Source organism: Dipodomys merriami, unplaced genomic scaffold, assembly GCF_024711535.1.
Source record: "Dipodomys merriami isolate MVZ:Mamm:240054 unplaced genomic scaffold, mDipMer1.0.p SCAF_22, whole genome shotgun sequence".
Classification (NCBI taxonomy): domain Eukaryota; kingdom Metazoa; phylum Chordata; class Mammalia; order Rodentia; family Heteromyidae; genus Dipodomys; species Dipodomys merriami.
This window is the reverse complement of record NW_027203604.1, coordinates 430,011-453,777: the sequence shown is the minus strand read 5'-3', so window position 1 is coordinate 453,777 and position 23,767 is coordinate 430,011. Positions and strand designations below refer to the sequence as shown.

Below are 23,767 nucleotides of genomic sequence, written 5' to 3'. Positions count from 1 at the left end.
TAGGCTAATTACTTTTTCATGACTATATTAAGGCCTGGAGGGGGGGCAGTTGCTCCCATCTATAATCCTAGCTACTCAAGAAGGTTAAGATCTGACGATCATGGTTTTAAGCCAGTCAGGGCAGAGAAACCTAAAACTCTTGCCTCCAATTAGCTAGCAAAGAGCTGGAAGTAGAGTGTGGCTTATATGGTAGAATACCAGCTATGGGAGCAGGGTAGGAAAGTTGACCCAGACCATGAGGCCCAGAATTCAAGCCCCAATACACACACACACACACACACACACACACACACACACACACACACACACACACACACACACACACACACACACACACACACACACACACACACACACACACACACACAAGTTTAGAGTTGTCCAGTTGACTAATAAGGATTTATTTTTATTAAATATTTTAGGCATTGATGGAAAGAAAGACAAGAAGCTCAGCTATTTCAAGGTCAGTATCCCTTACACACAGAAAAGTTTGATCTGACTAAAATCTAATCAAGTTAACTCTATAGATATCCTAAACCATTTTTATCACATTTTTACATGGCCTGGTCTCTGAGAAAAAAAGGCATCACAGAAGCAAATGGAGCCAGTGTAGATGCCTTGGAGTGTTTTAGATTAGAGCTAGTTTTAGATTCCTTTGATGTGCTTCATACCTAACATTGCAAGCTTGTCAGCCTTCAAGGCCAACCCCATGATACAAATGAGTATGACATGTTCATGAAGACTTTGGTGGGTAGAGATCATACCCTGTCCCACAGCTGCATGAGGTAGGTGAGCTCAGTAGTGCTAGAACTTCTATATTTTTCAAGAGAAATCTCAAGTCAAACATGACAGAAAACTTCTTGGATTTTTAAATGTTGATCATTTCTTTTTATAAGATATTCTTTATACCTATCAGACTACTTCTGTATGGTGGACCATCAAATAAATCATTTGTTCTACAACCTCAAGCAAGAATAGATATAGAGTGAGAAATGACCAGGAAGAAGGCCACCAGAGATGGTTGTGAGATGAGGCTCTGCTACATAGTGACTAGGAAATGTTCTTTTATCTTTCCACTTTTAAGGATAAAAGTGCTCCCAATAATAGCTATACTAACAAAGTGTAGCACTCTAAAGGGCGCAGGGGTGGGGGGAGAGAACAAACTCTTAATGCAAACCTCAGCCTCACAGAAAAGAGGCACAAACTACCATTGCTTTTGTATCTCAGTTTTAAAGAAAGACTCAAGGTCTGTGAGACTTACATAAACATTGGGCAGTGAAATAGGGCAGGACAAAAGAGTCCATCATAATTCGTTTGGGAAAATTAAAGAGCTTCCTTGGATTACATAGCAGCACGGTTGGCCTGCGGTGAAAGCAAATAAGTTTTCCTGGTTGCTAAGAGACCCATAATTTAATCCCCTTCCCCCCATGTGAAACTCAGCCCTAAAGAAAAGGAGATGAAGAGATTTTTGATAAAGCTTTAAAAAACAAGTGCCAAATTTAACAACTGGACAATCTCATTTTTTTAACTCAAAGTTCATTTGAAGTCTCTTCCCTACCTCCCACCTCTTACTTTTCTCCTACACTTCAATTGGAAAACAAAATGTTAGTCTTTTCTTTCATTCCTTCCCTCCTTTTCATCCTCCATATCAAACGTTGTACATACCTCAGGAACTTGATTGTCCACTGGAAGAATGGTAATGTTAAAGCATATCCCATGCAAAGTGCCACCATGTTGGTTACTGATAGAAACTGTAAACTGGACGTGTTGGAGATGGGGCCCAATATCTTGCATAGGGGGCATGTAGGCCACTTTCATATGGTTCACAGCATGCTGCAAAGTAAATTCAGATGCATCTATGGGTGTTAATGTGAAAAAAAATTTGAAACTTTCCAAGACCTAGGTTCAAATCAACCATAGTGCTAATTGACATTCAACATTATAAATGAAAAATTCAACATCAATTGAAAAATTCCCCCGAGTTTCTAAGTTACTAATCACATTTTTTATTTTTTAGTACTTTCCAAGTGTAATTATAGATTATTTGTGCAAATAGTGCAGAGAGGAACAAGTATACAATTATTTGACAGTACCAAGTGCTTGATCCATGGTGGGGGGGGGAGGGCAGGGTGGAGAGGATGATGAGCGAGCCTATTTCTTTGGCCAGCCTCACAGGGTTGGGTGGAGACGGAACTGAAACTGATAAAGGGTCCCAGGGTCCCAACCCCCAGAGCAGGGGTCCCCTAAGCCATGATACCCCTCATCAGATAGACCACACACATTCCGAGGCAGATGCGGTATGGTCCCTGAAAAGTCCCATTCAAGATGGAGGTCTCTCCCACAGTTCCCTGAGAACCCAGACAGCTGGGGTATGTAATCAAATTTTTTATATATGGAGGAAAAAATGACCAAGAAATTAAGTAAATATAGTCAAACGCTGAAGCCAGTCAACTTTATAAAAGGCAGATTTGTATTTCAACCCTACTCCACACATAATAGCTACATATTGGTCATGCTACCTCTCTTTAACCTGGAAAAATGAACAAAGTAATAGCACTTGTCATGTGGGATTAATATACTCATTTACAACCTCTAACAACAGGGAGATTAGGCATAATTAATCCCAAACCACAGAAGTTTCTGCTGCCTGATCGTTATGATTCCCCTCAAAATACACTGATGTCTTAATCCATTGTACCTCAGAATGTGAACTTATTTGGGTATAAGGCCATTACAGGTGAAATTATTTACAGGAAGGTCATATACTAGGCTAGGGAAGACCTTTAATCCAGTATAACTGGTGTCTGTATGGTAGGAGGAGAGACTCAGAGGAAGAAGGCTGTCATGTGACAACAGACAAAGATGGGAGTAATGTATTGGCCAGCCAAGAATTGCCTAGGATTGCTGGCAAACCACCATAAGCTAAAGACAATCCAGAAAGATTACTCCACAGGGTTTTGGGGGAGAAAACACAACCCTGACAATACCATGGTTTCAGACCTCTAACTTCCAAAACAAATGAGAACATAATCTGTTGTTTTAAAACCACATAATTGTGGAACTTCATTATGGCGACCATTGGAAACTAATGGGGAAAAAATAATATATATATATATATATATATATATATATATATATATATATGTATATATAGTAAAATACCGAGGGAGCAGAATTGGGTGAAATAAAAGCATAGACATGGGGACCCTGAATGAGTCCTGCTGCTGGCAAGACAATGCAAAAACCTGAATTTAATTATAACAAGATTTTGGATCTATCCAACTTTATAAAGCATTTTCAACAGACTCATATGGTCAATGCAAATGTGTGGCAGAAAGAATAAAGATATCAGGGTTTTATGGCAGAGGTCAATGGTCAGCATTCTCAGGTGCAAAACTAAGCAATGCCATATTGTCTCAGAAGACACTCACGTCAAGTTTGATAGCATTGTATAAGTCAGCATACCTGAGTAAATGACCTTAATCCCAGGGCTACTGGGTTTTTGGTTAGCTTCGGTATGCTGTCCACCATGAATAACTTCCCAGCATCTGAGTGTCTAAAGAGAAATACACATCAGATAATTTTCCAGCTAAAAGAAATTAATCAAAGCTAGCCATGGTAGCACATGCCTATAATCCCAGCACTGGAGTGGCAAGACAGGTGAAGAGAGAAGTCCAAACCAATCTGGGTGACATACAAGTGTGAGCCCAGCTTGAAACACATAGTGAGACTCTGTCTTGAAAAAATAAAATGAAATAAAAAAAACAAATTGAAGAGTCCATGACCGTTTTTTTTTTCAAAAATGGTCATTCGTTATATTATCTTTATACTGTGGGCTTATGGCCTTATGTCTTAACATCATTACTCATCAGGACTACAAAAAGTATGCCCAAAAATGTTTTCTGTCATAGAGAAAAGAAATCATTATTCTCATTCTAAAAGATATTTCCTCATTAGCATGTGCACATCACTGGCCTATGCAACATTCATGCTAATTATCTCATCTGAGATCATAGATAGGACCATTTCTTGGCCTGTATTATCTAAAACTAATGTTTAAAAACCCTCATTAAACTTAGTTAACAAGAACAATAAGCTTTCCCTTAGAAATAGGAAGTAAATAACTAAGGCTAGCTATGCTGAAAACATTACAAGTCACAGGTCACTTAGTAATTAATATAGATTTTGAAGGGAAGCACAAGACAAGTTTGAGATAAAGTAATTGCAGACATTTACAAGAAAAAAAATAAAAAAGAATTGCAGAATTGGGTATAAATTCATGTCTGATCAATGAAGCCATTGAATCATAGCACTTATATAGGATACATTCAACTCTGGTCAATAAACCAAAGACTAAAAGATCATCTGATGACTTTCCAAAGATACCTGGGGCCGAAAGAGAAAAATGGAGGTGTTGTTACTGTGTAGAGCAGCTCTCTGTCACATGATTCCATATCTAGGAAATGTAGATGCTTCTTGGTTATGCAGGCCACCTCTGTTTCCTTAACAACCAAATGTCGAGAGACTCCAGGAGCCTCTTTTGGAAGCTGGTCATCTACTGGAGTGATATGGATTGTCACGACCTGGAATAAAAATATCTGTATTATTCACTGGAGTACCAAGACTACATCAGAGAGAATATCCCTTGCCCACCTCGTGACTGTAGCATGACTGACATTTATAGTGCATTTCGGTCAAATGATTCAGGAGCGATAGTGGGTATGAGCTAAAAATAGAACATCCTGTACTCATTGTATGCTACATTTTAAAGAATATTAGTAACTATTATAACTAATCCAGTTAGGAGTACACATAAAATACAATATGCTCCTGCTTTTATTTTATCTCTCTTCAACCAATAATGCATGCTTTCATAGATGCCTCCTTCTAGTCTATCCTAGACACCTTGTAAGTCTTGGTTTTTCATTCTCTATCCATATATAGCACAGCATGGGGTTTCTACTATAAAATTCCCTCCATAAAGGCTGCCCCACCCCTAGTGAAAGTCTGTTGCTACTGGCCTAGCTCTCAGAATTTCTTTCTCATATGATTGCAATAGACTTCTGTCGATGCTAATCTTATTGATATCCACATTTCGTACCTCTAGCATTATGTTTAACTTACATAATTAATTCACTACCTCAACAAACTTAAACAGCCACCCAGGAAGTATAGAACCTTAACACACTATCCAAGATCTTTCACAGGTTAGACATGCTCTGTTATTTTTCACTGTCTTCCCACATGAGTCTGACAGTTCTCTTGCACAGTGGATCACGACCTTTCCTTCAAGGACATTTCTGCTAACAACCACCTCACTTCTTTAATCTTCAATGTTTTGTTCTTGCTTTCTCTAGCAATATGAGCCTCACTCACTTTCCAATGGCTCATCTTGAAATGTCATCCAGTCTCTCACTTGGAATAAACTGTTGCTGAATTTTGCATATTTTTGGCCATACTATGAATGCCATACTTTGTGCCTCCTCAGCAATTCATGGCAAAACCTAATTCTTCAGTTCTTCAGTACTGGGTGGAGCTTTCAGGAGGTGATTAGGGCCATGAGGTCTCTGTCTCCCTGAATGGTATGACACATTATAAAAGGGTTTGCAGGGATGGCCTTGGCCTTGCATCCCCTCTGCTTTATAAGGACATAGAGTCAATAACCCGTGGAGGATATGTAACAAGAAGCCATCTGAGGAGCAAAGAGCAGCTCTCTTTGTCTTTGTGCCTCCAGAACTGTGACAAATAAGTTCTATGATTTATAAATTAGCCAGTCTCTGGCATTTTGTTTAGGCAGCATGAATGGATGACTAAATCTGTCGAATAAAACACTTATTTCATTGCCTTGTATCAGCAGTTTGCATGTCAATCTTCTCTTAGGCTGAACGTTCCATGACATCATCATTGGGATAAAGTACAAATCACACAGAATTTGATAGTAAACACTTAAAGTTTTCAGTGTTCTATTTACACATTAGCAGCCATTTGACCCAACATTTTCAGGGTCATATTTCTTACTTGGTAACTTAAGCATATTAACAAGTTCATGGAATTCTACAAAGATCAAATATCACTGTGTAGATAGTAGGTATTCAGTAATGTAGGTACAACATCTGGCAAAAAACCCTGTTGCTTAAAGTCAATTCATTAATATTGCAAACTAAATGAGTCCACAGACACTGTGATTTTAGGCAGGCTTCAAAACACACTCACCCACTTGGATTATGCTAGATGGTAAGGAGGATGGGCCAAACAGCTTTGATCAGCACATTTATTCCATGCTATGTATTTACATACATATTTATGTGTGTATATATGTTAAAGCTAGTATTTATATATATATTTTTTAATACATCCGTATAAATATGAAAGCTAATTTCCTCTTTCTAGAAATGATATCTTGCTTGGCAGTGTAGACCTTCAGTCTGCCACATAGAATTACTGTTTCTACACTTCTGATTTATTTTGATGTCATTAAGGCATAGATTAACAATGACAATTTTGTCTACAATGTTGTTCCCAATATACAATTTGAAGATGAACAGAATTTGTTCACTTGATACACAAAGCAGAAACTGACATGGTTAAACTTTTGCTATGATATAAAGACTTAACATCAGCTTATGAACTTCTATGCCGTGGTTCCTAGGGGAAACTATAACCCTTTTGGGAAAAAGATTTTTCCTTTTCTGTACAAAAGCCATTTTTTTTTGTAGTTCATGGGGCTTGAACTCTGGGCCTGGGCGCTGTCCCTCAGCTCTTCAGCTCAAGACAAGCACTCTACCACTTGATCCAGTGCCACTTCTGGTTAGATAAGAGTCTCATGAACTTTCCTGCCTGGGTTGGCTTTGAATGATGATCCTCAGATCTCAGCCTCCTGAGTAGCTAGGATTGCAGGTGTGAGCCACCAGCGCCCAGCCAAAAGGCACTATTACAATGACTATTAGAGAGAAATATTGTCATGATCAAGCAAGATAATAGTCCAGTGAGTACCTAATACATAGTACATGCTCAATAAACTAATTCCTTGTCTCCTTTTATTATGTTTAGAAAAAGCTTACAGCATATTTACCATCTATTATGAAGCATTTCAATAATTAAAAATTAAAGACAGTGATCAAAATAAAAGAGCACAATGGCAGTCATTTCTCAAGTCTCCCGGAATCTCTGACATTTTTTTCTAATTATAGTATTTTGCTAATCTACAAAGTTCAGAAATTCTCTATGGGACCTCCTAGTCATAGTGTGGATCAGTGAGTCGCCACTTAATTGAAAAGCTGGATTTAATAAGGAAACAATAGTTATTGTGCCTTCAAAGAGACCATTTTCCATGCTAATTTATTCTCCAATGTATTCTTTATGTAAAAAGAATGTACAAGCATGCTTTTTTATACCCCTGTAGTAATTCTTGGTGGGCACATTTTTCAACATGCTTTATGATTGCCCAAGTTGATATGTTTTTACATATTTATGCATGTGCAAACAATTACTGTGTGAATATCTATGGGCAAGAAAGCCATATTTTAACAAACTCCTCAGAGAAATAAAGCCTTCTCATTGTACTAAAATGTGGTGTAACAAAAGGCATTATTAAACATCCATTCCCAGGCAAAGAATGCAAAACAAATGCTAGACTCTTTCTCCACTGCCTACCCCCCCAGATCCTTCCCAATGCATCTCCAGCCAAAGCACACACAGAGTTATAAGGGATCAGAACACAAAGCAAGAGGTCAGCCTACAAAATGACAAAGACTGACTTCAACCTTCAGATTCCGGCTACACTCTCATACTCTTTTAGCTGGTAGCTGACTGAATTGTGGGCCAGAATTCCTGATCCTGCCCTCTCCCTGGGCTCTGATTCCTGCCTGCTCTTTATTTTTCATCTACTTTTGAAAATATCCACTATTACTTCTCACTCCTAGGAACTAACTACTTCCAAAGTTAGTTTTCTCAATCTTACTAGGTACAAAAGTTTTGTGCAGGTTTTTGGAGAAGTAAGTGAAATATTCTTTTATGCAGATACGTATTTTGAGGTAGATATGTAGACTTGTCAGATAAAGAGATAGGTACATGTCAGTCTGAGCTGGAGAAACACAGTCATCTTCTAGTATTCATAAGGAATGGGTTCAAGAACCTCTCGGGGATGTTCACATTCCTTATATAAACTGATATCCTATCTGTACAGAACCCAGGCACATCCTCTTGTATACTGTACTGGTTATTTTATTTTACTTTTGGCTTGAGACAGGGTCTTATTATGTTGTCTGGGCAGGCATTAAATTCATGACCCTCCCACCTCAACCTTCTGAATAGCTTGGATTTATAGGCATGTACTACTGTTCTCAGTGGTACAGTGTACCAACCATTTTATGCATTTTTAAATCATCTCTACATTACTTATAATACCCAATACAATGTAAGTGCTTTGTACATATTAGTTATGCACCATTGTTTAGGGAATGATGAAAAAGAAAAATAAGTTTATACATGCTAAGTACAGTTGCAATCTTTTTTCTAACATTCTCTATCTTCATTTGGTCAAATCTGGGATGTGACTGTACTTAGAAACTAGAGAGTACATGGTTCATGAGCACAGGTCACAATTTGTAGATTTTTATTGCTCTCTCTGTCTCTATTTTATTTATTTATTTATTTATTTATTTATTTATTTATTTATTTATTTATTTATTTATTTATTTATTCGTCGGTCATGGAGCTTGAACTCTGGGCTTGGGCGCTGTCCCTCTGCTCTTCAGCTCAAGGCAAGCGCTCTACTGCTTGAGCCACATCGCCACTTCTGGTTTTTTAGTGGTTTATTGGAGATAAGAATCTCACGGACTTTCCTGCCTGGGCTGGCTTTGAACCTCGATCCTCAGATCTCAGCCTCCTGAGTAGCTAGGAGTACAGGTGTGAGCCACCGGTGCTTGGCTCTGTCTCTATTTATTTATTCTGTCTCTGAGCAAACATTTTTTAAAAATAGAAGAGTTTGGTATAACTTCCTGAGATTTAAAAATAATTCTATTTCTAGTAATTATCTTTTTATAACAATTGTATTATTAGAAATAATACTATTTCTAATAATTCTGTTTTCCTAGTAGAGAAATCAAGGCATCACTACTTGTATGTTTGATACACATAAAAATAAATTGCTAAAATTTCTGCTTGCAAAGTCTACTAAAAAGGATATGGTGTTCTAGAACATACACCTTGGGTTGAAAACATATACAGAAGATTTAGAAGTAAATCATATGAATAGCTGACATTTTGAACTATGAAATTAATTATGGTCTCAAGCAAAGATACAGAAATAGCATATAATGCATTGATGTGGAGAAGAGGCTGCTATTTGAGAATGAGTTGACTTTTAGTTAAAAGAATACATACACAACCAAAACAGAGAGTTCTCTCCTTCATTCTCCATTTAATCTTAAAAGGAATCATTTTCTACTCACTTAGAGCTTTCTGGCATTATTCTTTCTGATCATCCCTTTCTATTACACTCATCTCAGATGAATACCTCAGTCTTCTATGCACTGGCTAACATCAGTATATGACTATAAGAAGATATTACATGACAAGTAGCACCAATTCTATATCTAACAAAAAGGACGTCAAAGCTAGGTGATCATGAATGTCAAACGTCCCTTTTGTGAATCTCAAAGAATAATAATCTACTTCTAAACACTTCAAGGAGTTTACCCTTTAATAACTGTCCAGAAACTACATTTTCTGTAATTTTTATATGATAATGTTGGCTTCATCCCATTTGTGCTTTGTATAGACTTAAATAATTTCTAGTGATTGTTAAAAAAAGAAAAAATTTAGATCTCCAAAACAATAATAACCAATTTATTTATTGACTGTTCACTAGGTAACAGAATGCATTGTATCACTTACCCTCACAATGACTCTGTGAGGAAGGTTCTAGTATCATCATCTAGTTTACAGATAAGGAAACAGGAGCACGGGTTGATGGTTAGTGTCACAACCAGGATGAAATCTCAGACAGTCCAAGCCCAGAATCTATCATTTAACCACTACATATAAAAATAAGTGTTTTCTTGGGTTTTAGGAAGCAAATAAATTTGGTGAGGTAGTCAATATAAAAGTGAGGTAGGGGCTGGGAAGGTGGCTTAGTGGTAGAGTGCTTGCCTAGCATACATGAAGCCCTGGGTTCAATTCCTCAGTACCACATAAACAAAAAGAGCCAGGAGTGGCGCTGTAGAGTGCTATGCTTGAGCAAAAGAACCTCAGGGACAATGCCTAGGCCCTGAGTTTAAGTCCCAGGATTGGCAAAAAAAAATGGTGAGGTAACCTTAGAGACACTGGATACAGAGAAAATTACAAAACATTTTTAGAAAACTAAGTGTTCAAATCATGTCATTGCAAAGAAATTGCCTTGCCTTTACTTAATCCATTGCTTCTCAAACTTTGAAACTCAAAACCTGTTTCATGTACTTCTTAATAACAACTCCAATGTGGACAATGTGCATTGTTGGTGGGAGTGTGAACTTGTTCAACTACTTTGGAAAGTAGTATGGAGGTTCCTCAAAAGACTCCACATAGAGCTCCCCTATGACCTAGCAATCCCACTTTTGGGCATTTACCCAAATGATCACAAACAAGACCATACTAAGCGACCAGCACAACTATGTTTATTGCAGCATTATTTACCATAGCTAAGGTATGGAACCAACCCAGATGCCCCTCAGTAGATGAATGGATCAAGAAAATGTGGTATATATACACAATGGAATTCTATGCCTCCATCAGAAAGAATGACATTGCCTCATTTGTTAGGAAATGGAAAGACTTGGAAAAAATTATATTAAGTGAAGTAAGCCAGGCCCAAAGAAACATAGGTCCCATGGTTTCCCTTATTTGCAATAACTAGTATATGACTGAGACAAGCAGAAAAGGTCAGATAAGTTGATGTTAGGTGAAATGAACCCCAAGATAAGGACTCAAATGGTTTTTCTTTCTTACTTTTGTTTCTAACATATTTAGAAGATGATTTCTTTGTTGCTTTGTATGTCCCTCCCCCACAGTATAACCCCTGTTTTCACTGTATTTGATGTTGGTATAATTTGTGGAGGGGAAGGGAAAAAAACAAATTGTTTAAATAGGGATTCAGGTGGACCCATTGCAACAATGAAATGTACAAGATGTTATGTCGAAAAACAAAGGGGGGCAGGTAGGCATAGGGGAGATGGGAGGGTAGGGATGGTAAGGGTAAACAAAGGAGGAGGCAACAATGCTTGATAAGAAATGTACTCATTACCTTGCTCATGTAATTGTAACCCCTCTGTAGGGTATTTTCACAATAAAAAAAAAACTTAAAAAAAAAAACCCTCCAGATGCTGCTATCAGTATATAAAACTCTGGGAAGATGTTAAGAAATGGTCTCTCACCTGTGGCCCTGACAGATTTGGAGGCTCATGGCTGTCCCACAGAACAAATTCAAAAGAATCTTCAAATATTTCTCCACCGAAGTGACGATAGGAAATGATTCCATTAAACAGATCTCTCTGAAGGAAGCCTTGGACAGGGTAGCCTATTAGGTCACAAAGCACACATTTAGGTATTGGATGACAATGACCTGAGAGTTATCTCCAAAAATCTTCTCTATCTACTATGTGGAGGAATCCAAGATATTTGCCTTAAGTATTTTTAGCAAAGTTTATAAATACTAAAGCAGAAAAACTAAAATTGCTGTGTGTGTGTGTGTGTGTGTGTGTATGCTAGTACTGGGGCTTGAACTCAAAACCTGGGCATTATCCCTTAGCTTTTTGCTCAAAGCTAGTGCTTTACCACTTGAGCCACACCTCCAATTCTAGCTTTTTGCTGGCTAATGAACTTTCCTGCCCTCACTGGCTTTGAAATGTGATCCTCAGATCTCTGCCTCCTAAGTAGCTAGGATTACAGGTGTAAGCTACCAGCACAACCCATCTTAATGTGTAGAAAAATTAGCATAGGAAAACATTTCCAAGAAACATATTCTTAACTGAAATATACAAAGTAACACTACTTACTCCAGCCCTATTTTATATACTTCTCAACTATCTCCTTTAAGAAGTAATTATGGCCAGGTGCCATATCTTAGCTACTCAGGAGACAGATCTGAGGATCAAGGTTCGAAGCCAGCCCAAGCAGGAAGTCCATGAGACTCTTCTCTCCAATTAAACACCAAAAAAGCAAAAGTTGAGCGGTGGTTCAAGTGGTATAGCACTAGCGTTGAGCACAAAAGCTTAGGAAAAGTGCTCAGGCCCTGAGTTCAAGCCCCAAGACTGGCACACACACACACAAAAGGAGTAGTAATTTAAATGATTCTATCAAAATGTAAGCAAATGCTGCTCTTGGCACTTATTAATCATGAAGAACAGGCCAAATATCTCTCTTCCAATTTATGTGTCCCATCACATTAATTGACAACCTCAACTTTTTGGTTTTGGTTTTGGTTTTGGTTTTTTTGACAGTACTGAAGTTTCCACTCAGTCCTTGCACTACCTAGGCAAGCACTCTACTGTGGAGTGGCACCTCTGGCCTTTATTCATGCAATAGGCCTTGCTTCTGCTTAGGTGTACACTGGGACTGAGATGCACCTGTTTGGGGCTCTCCATCCTAGCAAGGCTAACAGGAACAAGTTATCATGCCAGGCTTCTTTTATTGAGATAGTCCCACAGACTTATTTGCTCAAGGCTGGCCTGAAATTGTGATCCTCCCAATCTCAGCCTCCCACAAAGTAAAGATGACAGGCATGCACATATGTGCCCAGCTATGGGTTGAGAAGAGGTCTCATTAACTTTTCTGCTTGACCTGGCCTCAAATTATGATCTTCCTATTCTCAGGCCCCAAGTAGCTAGGATGATGGGTGTAAGGGCTTCTGTGTCCAGTCCAACTAACTTTTTATACTGAAATAGTTAGCTGGAGGCACAGCTCTAGAATTTATTTGAAAAGTCAAAAATACCTTGTGACTTGGCTGGAATCATTGTTAGAATGTGTCCTAAAGTAGACATGCCATTTATGAAATAAGATACAATTATTACTCCAATTTTACACAAGGGAAGCCTGAGGTTTAGAGAAATTGTTGATCCAGCCAAGATTGTGTATGTAGAAAATTTTAGATCTTCACTGCCTGGAACATACCTATCAGTCCTGGCCCTGGCTTCTTCATGATCTCTCCAGCCTGTGGGAGCTTTGTGATATTATAGAAGATGTAGTCATCACTGGAGTCCATGTCTGAAGCTCTCAGCATGGACCTTTGGATCAGGACGGTCTGCCCCTCTTCCAGTTCAATCACAACATTGGTTATAAGGAATGGAGGACTGTCATCTTTGGGTAAGATATTGATGGGAAATTTGTGGCGGGTGCTGTGAAAGCCATCGAATATCCTGAATACCACAAAGTCTTTGGTGGAGTCGCTGTCATCGTGATGATAGCGAACAACTCCAGCTTGAAGGTCAGCCACAGTGAAGAGGAATCCTTTCTCCCCTGGTAGAGAGAGTAGAGATGGGGCCCACTTAGTCAGGGAGAAGAAGCAGCAGCTGCAGGAAAGCATTGCTATGTGGAGGGCAGTAGGAAAAGTGGGACCACTTGTCGGTAATACTGTCACATGGAAGAAACACACAGATCCTGCTTGACTTGCAGTAGAATCCCATTCCATAAACCATCATAAGTTCAAAGTTTCATAGGTTAAAAAGAAAGCTCCAATGAACACCTCATGAGATAAAAAATAAAATCCTAAATCAAGAACTATAGATGGTTTTGTGAGCTCTGGTGTTGAATACTGGTGTTAACAATAATTTATGGTGTGGACCTGACTGGCACATTTGATTTAGTTTAACTATTCTTTGAAAAATAACAAACTGAAATGATTAACCTTCTATGTCAACTTAACCGGCCCAAGGGAAGCAAGAAACTACAGTCTTATATCTGAGTGGTTCTGTGAGGACAGTATTTCTGGGAGAGACTGGCATTTGAATCAGTGGACTAGGAAATTCTCAGAATTTATCAGAATTTGTCCTTTCTTACATTTTCTTAATTCTTAGTCATAAATATCAACAAATAACTCTTCTTTACAGTTTGTAAAACTAAGGGGTTTGTTGAATTTATTTAATCCTCTGAGCTCATAACAAAAACAAATTATAGGAGGGGAAGTATAATTGTGGAAGTGGGAGGGAAGGGATGGTAGGGGAAAAACAAAGGAGGAGGCAACAATGCTTGATAAGAAATGTACTCATTACCTTGCTCATGTAACTGTAACCCCTCTGTACAGTATTTTCACAATAAAAAACTTATTAAAAAACAAACTATATTATCATAAAGCATGAATATTATTTTATTAGGATTATTACCCTGTCAACTATGGCAACTAACAATTACAACATAACAGCATCAGCATTATTGTAAGGTTAAAAACATGTTTTTGTGTTTTTCAATGTTTTTCTCTAAAGCAGAAGAGAGGGAAATATTTTGTCATGCAACTGGAAAAAGATAAGCAGTTAACTTAGAAGGAGTTCTGTGTGGTTTCCAAAAAGCAAAAATGAGGTTGAGGTAATGAGCCCAGCATAAGATGAACACACATGGACTTGAGCTGATGGTTCTAAGCACTCCAAATATTTAAAATATGACATGGGGCTCAAGAAGTGCTGCAAATCTCCTGTTATATGTGACTTGCTTTTAAAGAAAATATTTCTGTACTCCTTTTTAGATTGCACAGGTTGGTCATTCACCTCTTACGGTAAGGCGTCCATGCCGCAGGCCATCGACAGTGACCAACTGGACAGCACCAATGTCATCATTGTCAACAATCTGAAACTGTTCCCAGGTGATGGCCCGAGACTGCCCCTCCAGGAGGTCCAGACCTACAGCAGAACACAAGAAGTCTGTTGTAAAGTTCTGTGGCACTTAACATACCAACTTAAGAAAGGGGTCATGAGTTTTTATTTTTGAAACTATCTGAAAATTGTATCTCCAAATGCTTTTCCTGAAACTTGAATATAGTTTGTGATTAGGTAGGTAGATACGTAGGTAGGTAGATAAATAGGTATGTAGGTAGATGGATGAATACATACATACATATGTACATGGGTAGGAAGATGGATGGATACATACATACATACATATGTAGGTAGATAGGTAGATGGAGAGAGAGAGAGAGAGACAGAGACAGAGACAGAGACAGAGACAGAGACAGAGACAGAGAGACAGAGAGAGAGAGACAGAGAGAGAGAGACAGAGAGAGCAGCACTAGATTTCTAACTCAGGGCCTGTGCTTGCTTGAGAAACACTCCTAGCCCCTTCACTTCAATTATTTTTCAGATAGTGTCTTAACACTTTTGGCTTGGATCTAACTGGACTGAAATCCTCCAACCTATACTTACTGCATAGTTATTATTAGAGTATGACCACCATTTGTTTGTTGAGATGAATTTTTCCCTTACAATTATTTTTTACATTTTTCCCCCATACATTGGCCTTGAATGGAGATTTCCCTTATCTCCACAAATCCCTTTTAACATCTCCTTAAGTATGATGGTGCCAAAAACTAAGGAAAGAATACATGCCATGCTCATGGTGATCTTTTGTTTTAAAATATAGACACAGAATTTTTCAAAGTTTCAGTGGATAAGAGTCAGAAATGCTTTTACATATGATTTATGAGATCAAATATTAAAATATAAAGTGGTTCAATACATTTGTACAGGGACACTGTGCCTAACAGTTAATGATGTTAGATGTAGGATGTCTGACATTCGACACACATATAGATATTCACATGTAAGTATATATGTATATATAGGCATGTATACATGTATGTATGTGTACATATGCATATACATACATGTATACATTTATGCATATCTATGTATATATATATATATATATACACCTTTATAAAGAAGGATAGTTTAAACTATAATATGGAAGAAACTTTCTTTTTGAAAAAAGAAGAAACTTCTGTAACTAAAGGAAACAAAACCTTCTCATTGTACCCATTGGAAACCTGAGGAAAGATGTTCATTTTTGTTCTGGAGTGGTGCTGGGATTTTGATCTATGAGACCATAATTCAGCCCATGACAAAGGATGGAGATGCCACAGAGGAACCCAAAGAAAACTGGACATATGTATAGCAAATGATTAATAGTGTATCTTCATGGTGGAACAACGAACCATCTTGATTCTATTTATTGTCTTCTTTAAATTTTCAATTACAATTAAGTTCAGAATAAGCAAAACTTCATCTAAAAAGCATTTTAAAATCCAAAGCAAGCAAATCCATTCCTGGAGTTCCCCTAACAAATCCAGGTGCCACAGAGCACTCATAAGCACATATTACTCCACCTCCACACCCAAAACCAACGATGGACACAGTGTACAAATACTACACGTTAGTGAAAATTCCTTCTTTTATGTCATTATTCCTTTACTAGAGGTCAGCAATGGGCACAGAATTACAAATCAAGGCTGCAATGTTAAATCAGACATATTTTCCTCTGAAATAATCTCCCATAATCACTATTAGTCATGTTTTACTTTTAAGTATGTTTGGAATACTATCAATATGATTAGTGAAAATGAAAAGAAAAACACCTTCATTTATAGTCTACATTTACATCTGATCTGCATATATGAATGTCATTATGAATCCACTTAGAATTGAGTGGCAGTGCAGAGGCCTTTTTTTAAATTTATTTAGTATCTTTTAGTACAACGGAGTTGTATTTAATGAAGCAGTTTATGAAGACAACACTGTTTAGGCTCTCGTTCATGTATTTTGGCTTCTGTGCAACATATAACAGGAGCATGAACTCCAGTCTGCTCCTAGTTCCCATCCCTCTGAACAACTTGAGCTGAAAGCCTTCTTGCTCCCAATCACCTATGTCGTAATACCATACATAGACACTTCTCTGCTTCACTCTTCTGAAAGGTGTCATTGAACTGCTGTCCTGCAGAGGAAAGAACATGGCTGTGGGACAAAGGATACCAGATTGCAGTACACCATCACCAAAAACAGAAACAATTACCTGATGTCCTTGGCCCTCTGGGTTTCAGTTATGTGTGTGAGCTGGGAATAAAACTACCTACTCTCCACCATTCCCTATGGACTGTGTCACGTGATGCCCCTCGAGACTCTCACCTGTATTCCAGGACACTCGGGGAGCATTGGTGTCTGCTGTTCGGATGGAAATGTGGACTACGATGGGGGCACTCTTCCCAAAGAAGAAGTCCAACACCTCCAGCTCAATCTGTAATGAAGGTGTGTGTAAACAGGTTAATTCTGGGATGCAATTACAGAGAAAAGATGCTTCCAGATTGTTTTCTTTCTAATGGTGAAGTTGATTTCCATTTTTGAAATTGTTTTCTCTGTATAACCATTTGAGACAAATTTTACCCATTATATAAAATCACTCACTTTAAGTAGACATTTCAAAGTTTCTAACACATTTGCCAAGATGTACTACTATCACATAAAGAAGCTTCAAAGTACTCCATGCATCCCCTCGTTACCAATAATCGGCTCTCGGTCACTCTAGATTTGCCTGAATTTCAATGAAACCATACAGCTCATGATCTCTTGTATCTGGCTTCTTTCTCTAAATGTTATATCCTAAGATTCATTTGTGACACCACAGCTCTCTGTTGCCCATTCCATTTAACTGTTAAGTATTGCATCATATGAATATATTGCTATTTGGTCATTTTCTGGTTGATGGGCATTCTATTTATTTCAGAATTAAACTCAGGACCTTATGCATTCCAGACAAGTACTCTACAGCTGGACTAAATTTCCAACCCTGTGTATTGTTTCTGATTGTTGTTTTAAATATTATTTTTTATTTGAATGGATATCAGGCACCAGTGGCTAACACCTATAATTCTAGAGATTCAGGAGGTTGAGATCTGAGGGTTGCAAGCCAGCCCAGGCAGAAAAATCTATGAGCCTCCTATCTCCAATTAACTATCCCCCCAAAAGCTGAAGTGGAGCTGTGGCTCAAGGAGTAGAATGCTAGCCTTAAACAATAAAGCTCAAGGACAGCACCCAAGCCCTGAGTTCAAGCCCCAGATGGACATAAAAAAAAAAAAGAGAATAAAAATGTTGATAGGTGTGTAATTGCACATATTTGGATGGTGTATTTGACATTGTAATACATGTCTGCTATAATGATCAAAGTAGGGTAATTATTAATTGTAATTATAAACTGATATTAATAATAAATCAATATTAGTTAATAATAAATAATTTAATATTTAACAAAAATATTAGTTCTAACATTAAATACAATGATAAAATTATAGCTATTTCAAATAATTACTATTTTCATGTGTTGGGAATATGCAAAGTCCTCCATAGTAGCTATTTTGAAATATTGAATTAGATGTTGTCAATCCTAGTTACCCACTGTGTAGTCGACCTTCAAATTAGTTCTCCATCTCATTGGACCCTGAATCCAGTCACCGGTCTCTTCATCCTATCTCCCCACACCCTTCCCAGACTCTGATGTATACTACTCCATTCTTTGCCTCTATTTTTGACAACTTGATTTCACTTTTCAAGTTCCAGATTTTGTTCCTTAGTTCTTAAGTATTTTTAAAAGATTTATTTTCTGAGCCAGACACCTGTGGCTCATGCCTATAGTCCTAGCTACCCAGGTTAGATCTGAGGATCACAGTTCAAAGCCAGCCTGGGCAGGAAAAGTCTATGAGACTCTTATCTCCAATAAACCACCAGAAAACCAGAAGTGGTGCTGTGGTCCAAGTGGTAGAGTGCTCCTCTTGAGCTGAAAAGCTGAGGGACAGCTCTCAGGCCCAGAGTTCAAGCCCCACAGCCAACCCCCTTCCCCCACCCCCCCCCCAAAGAAAAGATTTATTTTCCATAAAAGAACTAATCTGAAACTAGCTAATCTGGAACTAGTGTTCCCTTCATTTGTTAAGGAAACTGTCCTAATCCAACATCAGAGCACTCAAATCTCCCTCTAGGAGAGAGTCTTTGTGGCAGTGGTTCTTAAGGAGGGCCATTCTGTCCCTTGAGATATTTGGGAATGGTTTCATTGATGAGCCAGTAGGGAGAGGTCTGCTACTAGCATAGTAGTGGGCAGAGGCTCAAAGATGCTACCATGCTACCACTCCCAGGCCAGTGCCTACCACAGAGTGTTATATGGCCCAAAACATAATCACTACTGATTTTAAGAAATCTCAGCCTTCCTGGGTTCGATTCCTCAGCACAACATAAGCAAAAAGAAAAAAGCCGGAAGTGGCGCTGTGGCTCAAGAGGTAGAGCGCTAGCCTTGAGCTGAAGAGCTGAGGGACAGCGCCCAGGCCCAGAGTTCAGGCCCCACGACCGGACCCAAAAAGAAAAGAAAAAGAAAAAGAAATCTCAGCCTTAAGGGTTTCTAAAAGGATGGATCTTTGTTTTGGAAACTGTAAAAGTCACATTAGCTATTTTGAAATGTAACAATTAAATGTCAATCATCATTCCACTGGATCTATTACAAATATTGAGAAACTTTTGTTCTCATGAAGTCTATAACTAAAAGAAGCCAAGGGCCAATCCCACCTTTATAATTTGAATTCTGTTGACTGCCCTTGGGGCTAACCCCTGTTGCCTAGATTGCATAAAATACTTTTTATTTAGTAGCCCCAGATGAACAAACTCATCTAAAACTATTGCATCTATGTAAAACAAAAAGACTGTTGCGGGACAATAGTTCTCAAACATGAGTGCCTCAGACATATTTTGTAACTGACACAAGATATGTAACAGTTTGCAATTATGTCTTCTGTATTTAAAAAATTGGAAAAATTTTACAAAAATAATATATATTTCTAACTTCTCTGGACTAGTGAGAGCCAGAGTGGGTGTGCCTGTATTCTACATGGTGACCAGCAGTTTAAGCTGGACCACGCTGCTCACTCAGGCAGACGCTCTTTCCTCAGTCTCTCTGTACAGGTTTGCTCATTTTTGCACCACCTGCCTGACTCATCCTAGCATTGACTTTACACCTGATTTACAGCATTGAATCTTCTGGGACAGTCCACACAGCAGGGCGCCCAAGGACTAGTGAAAGTGGCCTCTTGAACAACTCTCTGCATATAAATGGGGCTGAAAGCTTTGTGCTCTTCCATTGTACCTCATAATGTCTCCTCTCAGAATGGCTGCTATTTGGTGGCTGATAGGCAATCTGCAAGTCACTGAGATCTCTCCAGGTAAATGAGGAGATGGGTCTGGTGTGGTCTGACAGGTGAGTCACATAACCCTGGAGCGGAGCTTTAGTGATGTTGAACACCAGCAAGGGTTTAGGGGTCTCATCTTCTTCACAGTCCAGGACCAACGTAGTCAGAGAGGTGAGGATGAACTGGTCCACTTCCAGAATAAACATGGCCATGAACGCCGCCCTTGGAATCTGGTTTGGAATACCAGCTCTGATGAAGACAGGCAACCACGCCCTCTCAGACTTTTGAAGAAGAAAGGAAGTACAAAAGAGAAATAATAGAAAGTTAATGGTGTGTACAAGAAGGTGACAACTTTGAGGCAGCCTGGCTGCCTGTGAGAATCAGGAAGGGGAGCATTGTGATTCTATCACCAATACTTACTCTTGGTGTGACTTGAGATAAGAGCCCTAACCCATCTCATTTCTGTCTATAAATGGTACCTCCAGACCCCCCAAGGATTATCAAGTGGAGACTAAAAGAAACAGTCAATGAGAAGTGCTCAGCAGTGTCTGGCACAAACATACTAGCTTTCAGCCAGCCTCCCTGTCCGCTCTGGTGGTACTGAGGATTAAGTCCAGGCCTTGGAAATGCAGAGCAAGAGCTCCACCTTAAAACCGTATCCCCAGCCAGCGTGCTCTGTGGTGTTAAAAAGGGTAGAAGAAGGATGAAGGAAAATGTTTCCCTAACCCTGTACCCTTGCAACTGAAGGAGGGTTGCTCAGCTGTCTAATAGAGCAAGTGGATTCCAAGTGACTTCTCAAACTGGAAATGTGTACTTCTAAAACACAGGAGCTATGAGCAAGAGAAAAATGGAAGACACCAGGAGAGGGCCTCATAGGATCCATCATTATAAGAGGTGAAAGGGAAGAGTGCTCAGAGCAGTAGGTGCTGGCTGTCATAGGATTTGGTGTGTCCCATTGATGACAGTATTAAGCTTGATTTTCAACATCACCTTAGTCCTATGCTGCTGAACTCTGGATATTGGACTAGGAGTGGTCCTCTGTTAAAAATCTATTTTATTGGCTCAGTCTCAACTGAAGTTCAAATAGAAGAAACATCAGACTTCAAAGTGAATGTAAGACAGAGGCTATATTCAAAACTTTTAAGACAAATGGTCTAGAATCAGTTCCAGGCTCTACTGTAAGAGTATTAAAATGTTGAAAGCAGAAACAGGGGCAGGGGGTGGAAGTGGGGGAGAGAAATGCTGGGTCAGGCTACACCACTTCCCTGATGCTCACACTTCATCCTCCCAAGAAGCAGGGAGGATGGGTCAACATTGCCTCCCTATTCTCTGGTGTCAGGAGGGAAGTTTCCTTGAGATAGCTTAAAATGTGTTTACAGGTGGAACATGCAGAACACTAATTCAGGGCTCATACATAATTCAGCAAAATGGCCCAAAGCACAAGAATCATGATGGCTGTGCTGGACTTGACCTGTACTTTTTAATTTTATTTGGCAGCATGGGACAAAGTGCTGCTCTGGGGTCATCCTGGACCCTGACCTGTAGGGAGTCTCCTTCAGAGGCCACAAGCTCCACAGCATAAAGCTGGAAATAGAAAACATCTCCTAAAGAGCACAGGAGAGCTTACAAGTGACTGCTAGACCTGTCCTCCCAAGACAGACAGTCCCACAAGGGAGGTCTCCAGAGAAAGCACAAAACTGCCACGAGACAACCAAGGGGCTCAAAACATCTGCCAGACTCAGAGAGCATACAATTATATTCCATCAATGCCTGAGCAGAGGGGACCTCTCCAGCCCTCCCCCCAAAGCATTAGCCAACAAGGCCTGAAAGAAGAAAGACACCAAACAGAAAATCAGAGAGGTGACCCTCCCCGACTATGTAGTGACAAAGACAAATAAACAAGACACTGAGAGATCCCAGAAACTACAGTATCTATTCTTCACACTTGAAAAAAATAAAAATGTATAACTTCAAAACATAAATGGTTTTAAAATCATGATTTAAAGGGCTGTTGCTAAACACTACACTGATTTGAGTCTACAGTTAAATCTAAATTAACACATTACTTAAATGTGTCCACAAAATGAATATAAATGTCAAAAGCATTTATTTCATGATATAAGAATAATAATACATAACAACCATATGCCTGAAACAATCATCTATAACAACCATATGCCAGCACTGAAATTGCAAATGGCAATGAACAAAACCCTGAAGGTGAGCAGTTTCCAGATCAGTTGGATCAATCTACATATATCCATATATAAATATATACATGTATGTGTATATGTACATATATAACTATTTCCATGTGCATATATAACATAGATATGCTTATATACACACATACATAACATATATACACATCATATACAGAAAGAAACCAAGAGATCCTTTTATTTTTTACTTTTTTTTCTTTTTTTTTTTTTTTTGCTGGTTGGGCTTGAACTCAGGGTATAGGCTAAGATACTTTTGCTCAGGACTAGAACTCTACTACCTGAGCTACATTTCCACTTCCAGTGTTTTTGGTAGGTTAATGGAGATAAGAGTCTCACAGACTTTTCTGCCTGGGTTGGCTTTGAATGACTTATGATCCTCAGATTTCAGCCTCCTGAGTACCTAGGATTACAGGTGTGTGCCATGGGTACCTGACTTTTTTTTTACTTTAAAAAAAACAAGTAAATAAATAAATAGGAATTTTTATTATTTATTTTGTTTTAAACTTTTAAAGTTTTTTTATTATTTATTACATAAAGTGAAATAAAGTAAAGAAAAAGACAACAAAAACATAATCTATTTTGCAAGACACTTTTTGTGGTGCCAATTAACAAGGCCCAGGACCTTGTAATGTTAGGAGGGTAATTTTTTAATTAGTAAGAACAAGAAGATAGACAAATCCACATATATCCATTACTGTAAATGTAGTCACACTTCCGTATTTGAGAAGAGTACTCTGAAATTTAGTGAAAATATTTAGTTACATATGTATGCCCACAAAAGAGACTGAAAATCATCTAGAAAGATTAAAAGTAAAAAGATAATCCAAATTTATCATCTACCAGAAGAAAACATAGTGACTACATTCATTTCAAACAAAGACAAACTCAAGACAAGAAACATTAGAAAAGACTATGTGTGTGATTGAGATGGATAAAATGTATTAGACAAATATGCATATAAGCAGCATTATATTTAATATTATGCTAGCAAAACCAGTGGGGATTAGCGCAGAAATAAGAAGAATAATTACAGAAAAAGAAGATACAAAATTATAATCATTAGTAAAGATGTAATTATGGTCTTTGAACACCCAAAGAATTTAAAATTTCTTAAAATAATTGAATTCAGGAAAGAAGCCAGATAAAAGTAAATTATACCCCCCAAAAGATTTTTTTCTTTATCATCAATAACCAAGGAGAAGATAACACAGGGGGAAAAGATTCTGTTCACAATAATGTCACAAAAACAAACTGCCCAAGTCAAGTGTCAGTGGCTCACACCTAGCTATTCAGGAAGCTGAGATCTGAGGATCACAGTTCAAAGTCAGCTTGGGTAGGAAAGCCCCTGAGACTCTTATCTCCAATTAAC

General features: G+C 38.4%; 1 protein-coding gene across 3 annotated transcripts in view; it reads right to left on the bottom strand.

Annotated features, from left to right (window-relative positions):
- The window catches only part of Frem1 (FRAS1 related extracellular matrix 1), a 139,142-nt gene that overhangs the window by 85,495 nt on the left and 29,880 nt on the right, over positions 1 to 23,767 (bottom strand). For 2 of the 3 annotated variants that reach the window (XM_070033150.1, XM_070033148.1), the window contains exons 6-13: positions 20,134 to 20,457; positions 17,142 to 17,250; positions 14,733 to 14,864; positions 13,147 to 13,491; positions 11,412 to 11,554; positions 4,387 to 4,583; positions 3,466 to 3,556; positions 1,666 to 1,833 (exon numbers count right to left, since the gene is read on the bottom strand). In XM_070033150.1, coding sequence (XP_069889251.1) covers positions 1,666 to 1,833; positions 3,466 to 3,556; positions 4,387 to 4,583; positions 11,412 to 11,554; positions 13,147 to 13,491; positions 14,733 to 14,864; positions 17,142 to 17,250; positions 20,134 to 20,457 — 1,509 coding nt within the window. Of the gene's footprint in view, positions 1 to 1,665; positions 1,834 to 3,465; positions 3,557 to 4,386; positions 4,584 to 11,411; positions 11,555 to 13,146; positions 13,492 to 14,732; positions 14,865 to 16,772; positions 16,951 to 17,141; positions 17,251 to 20,133; positions 20,458 to 23,767 lie in introns of those variants that run through there. The other variant, XM_070033149.1, reaches the window with a different exon arrangement.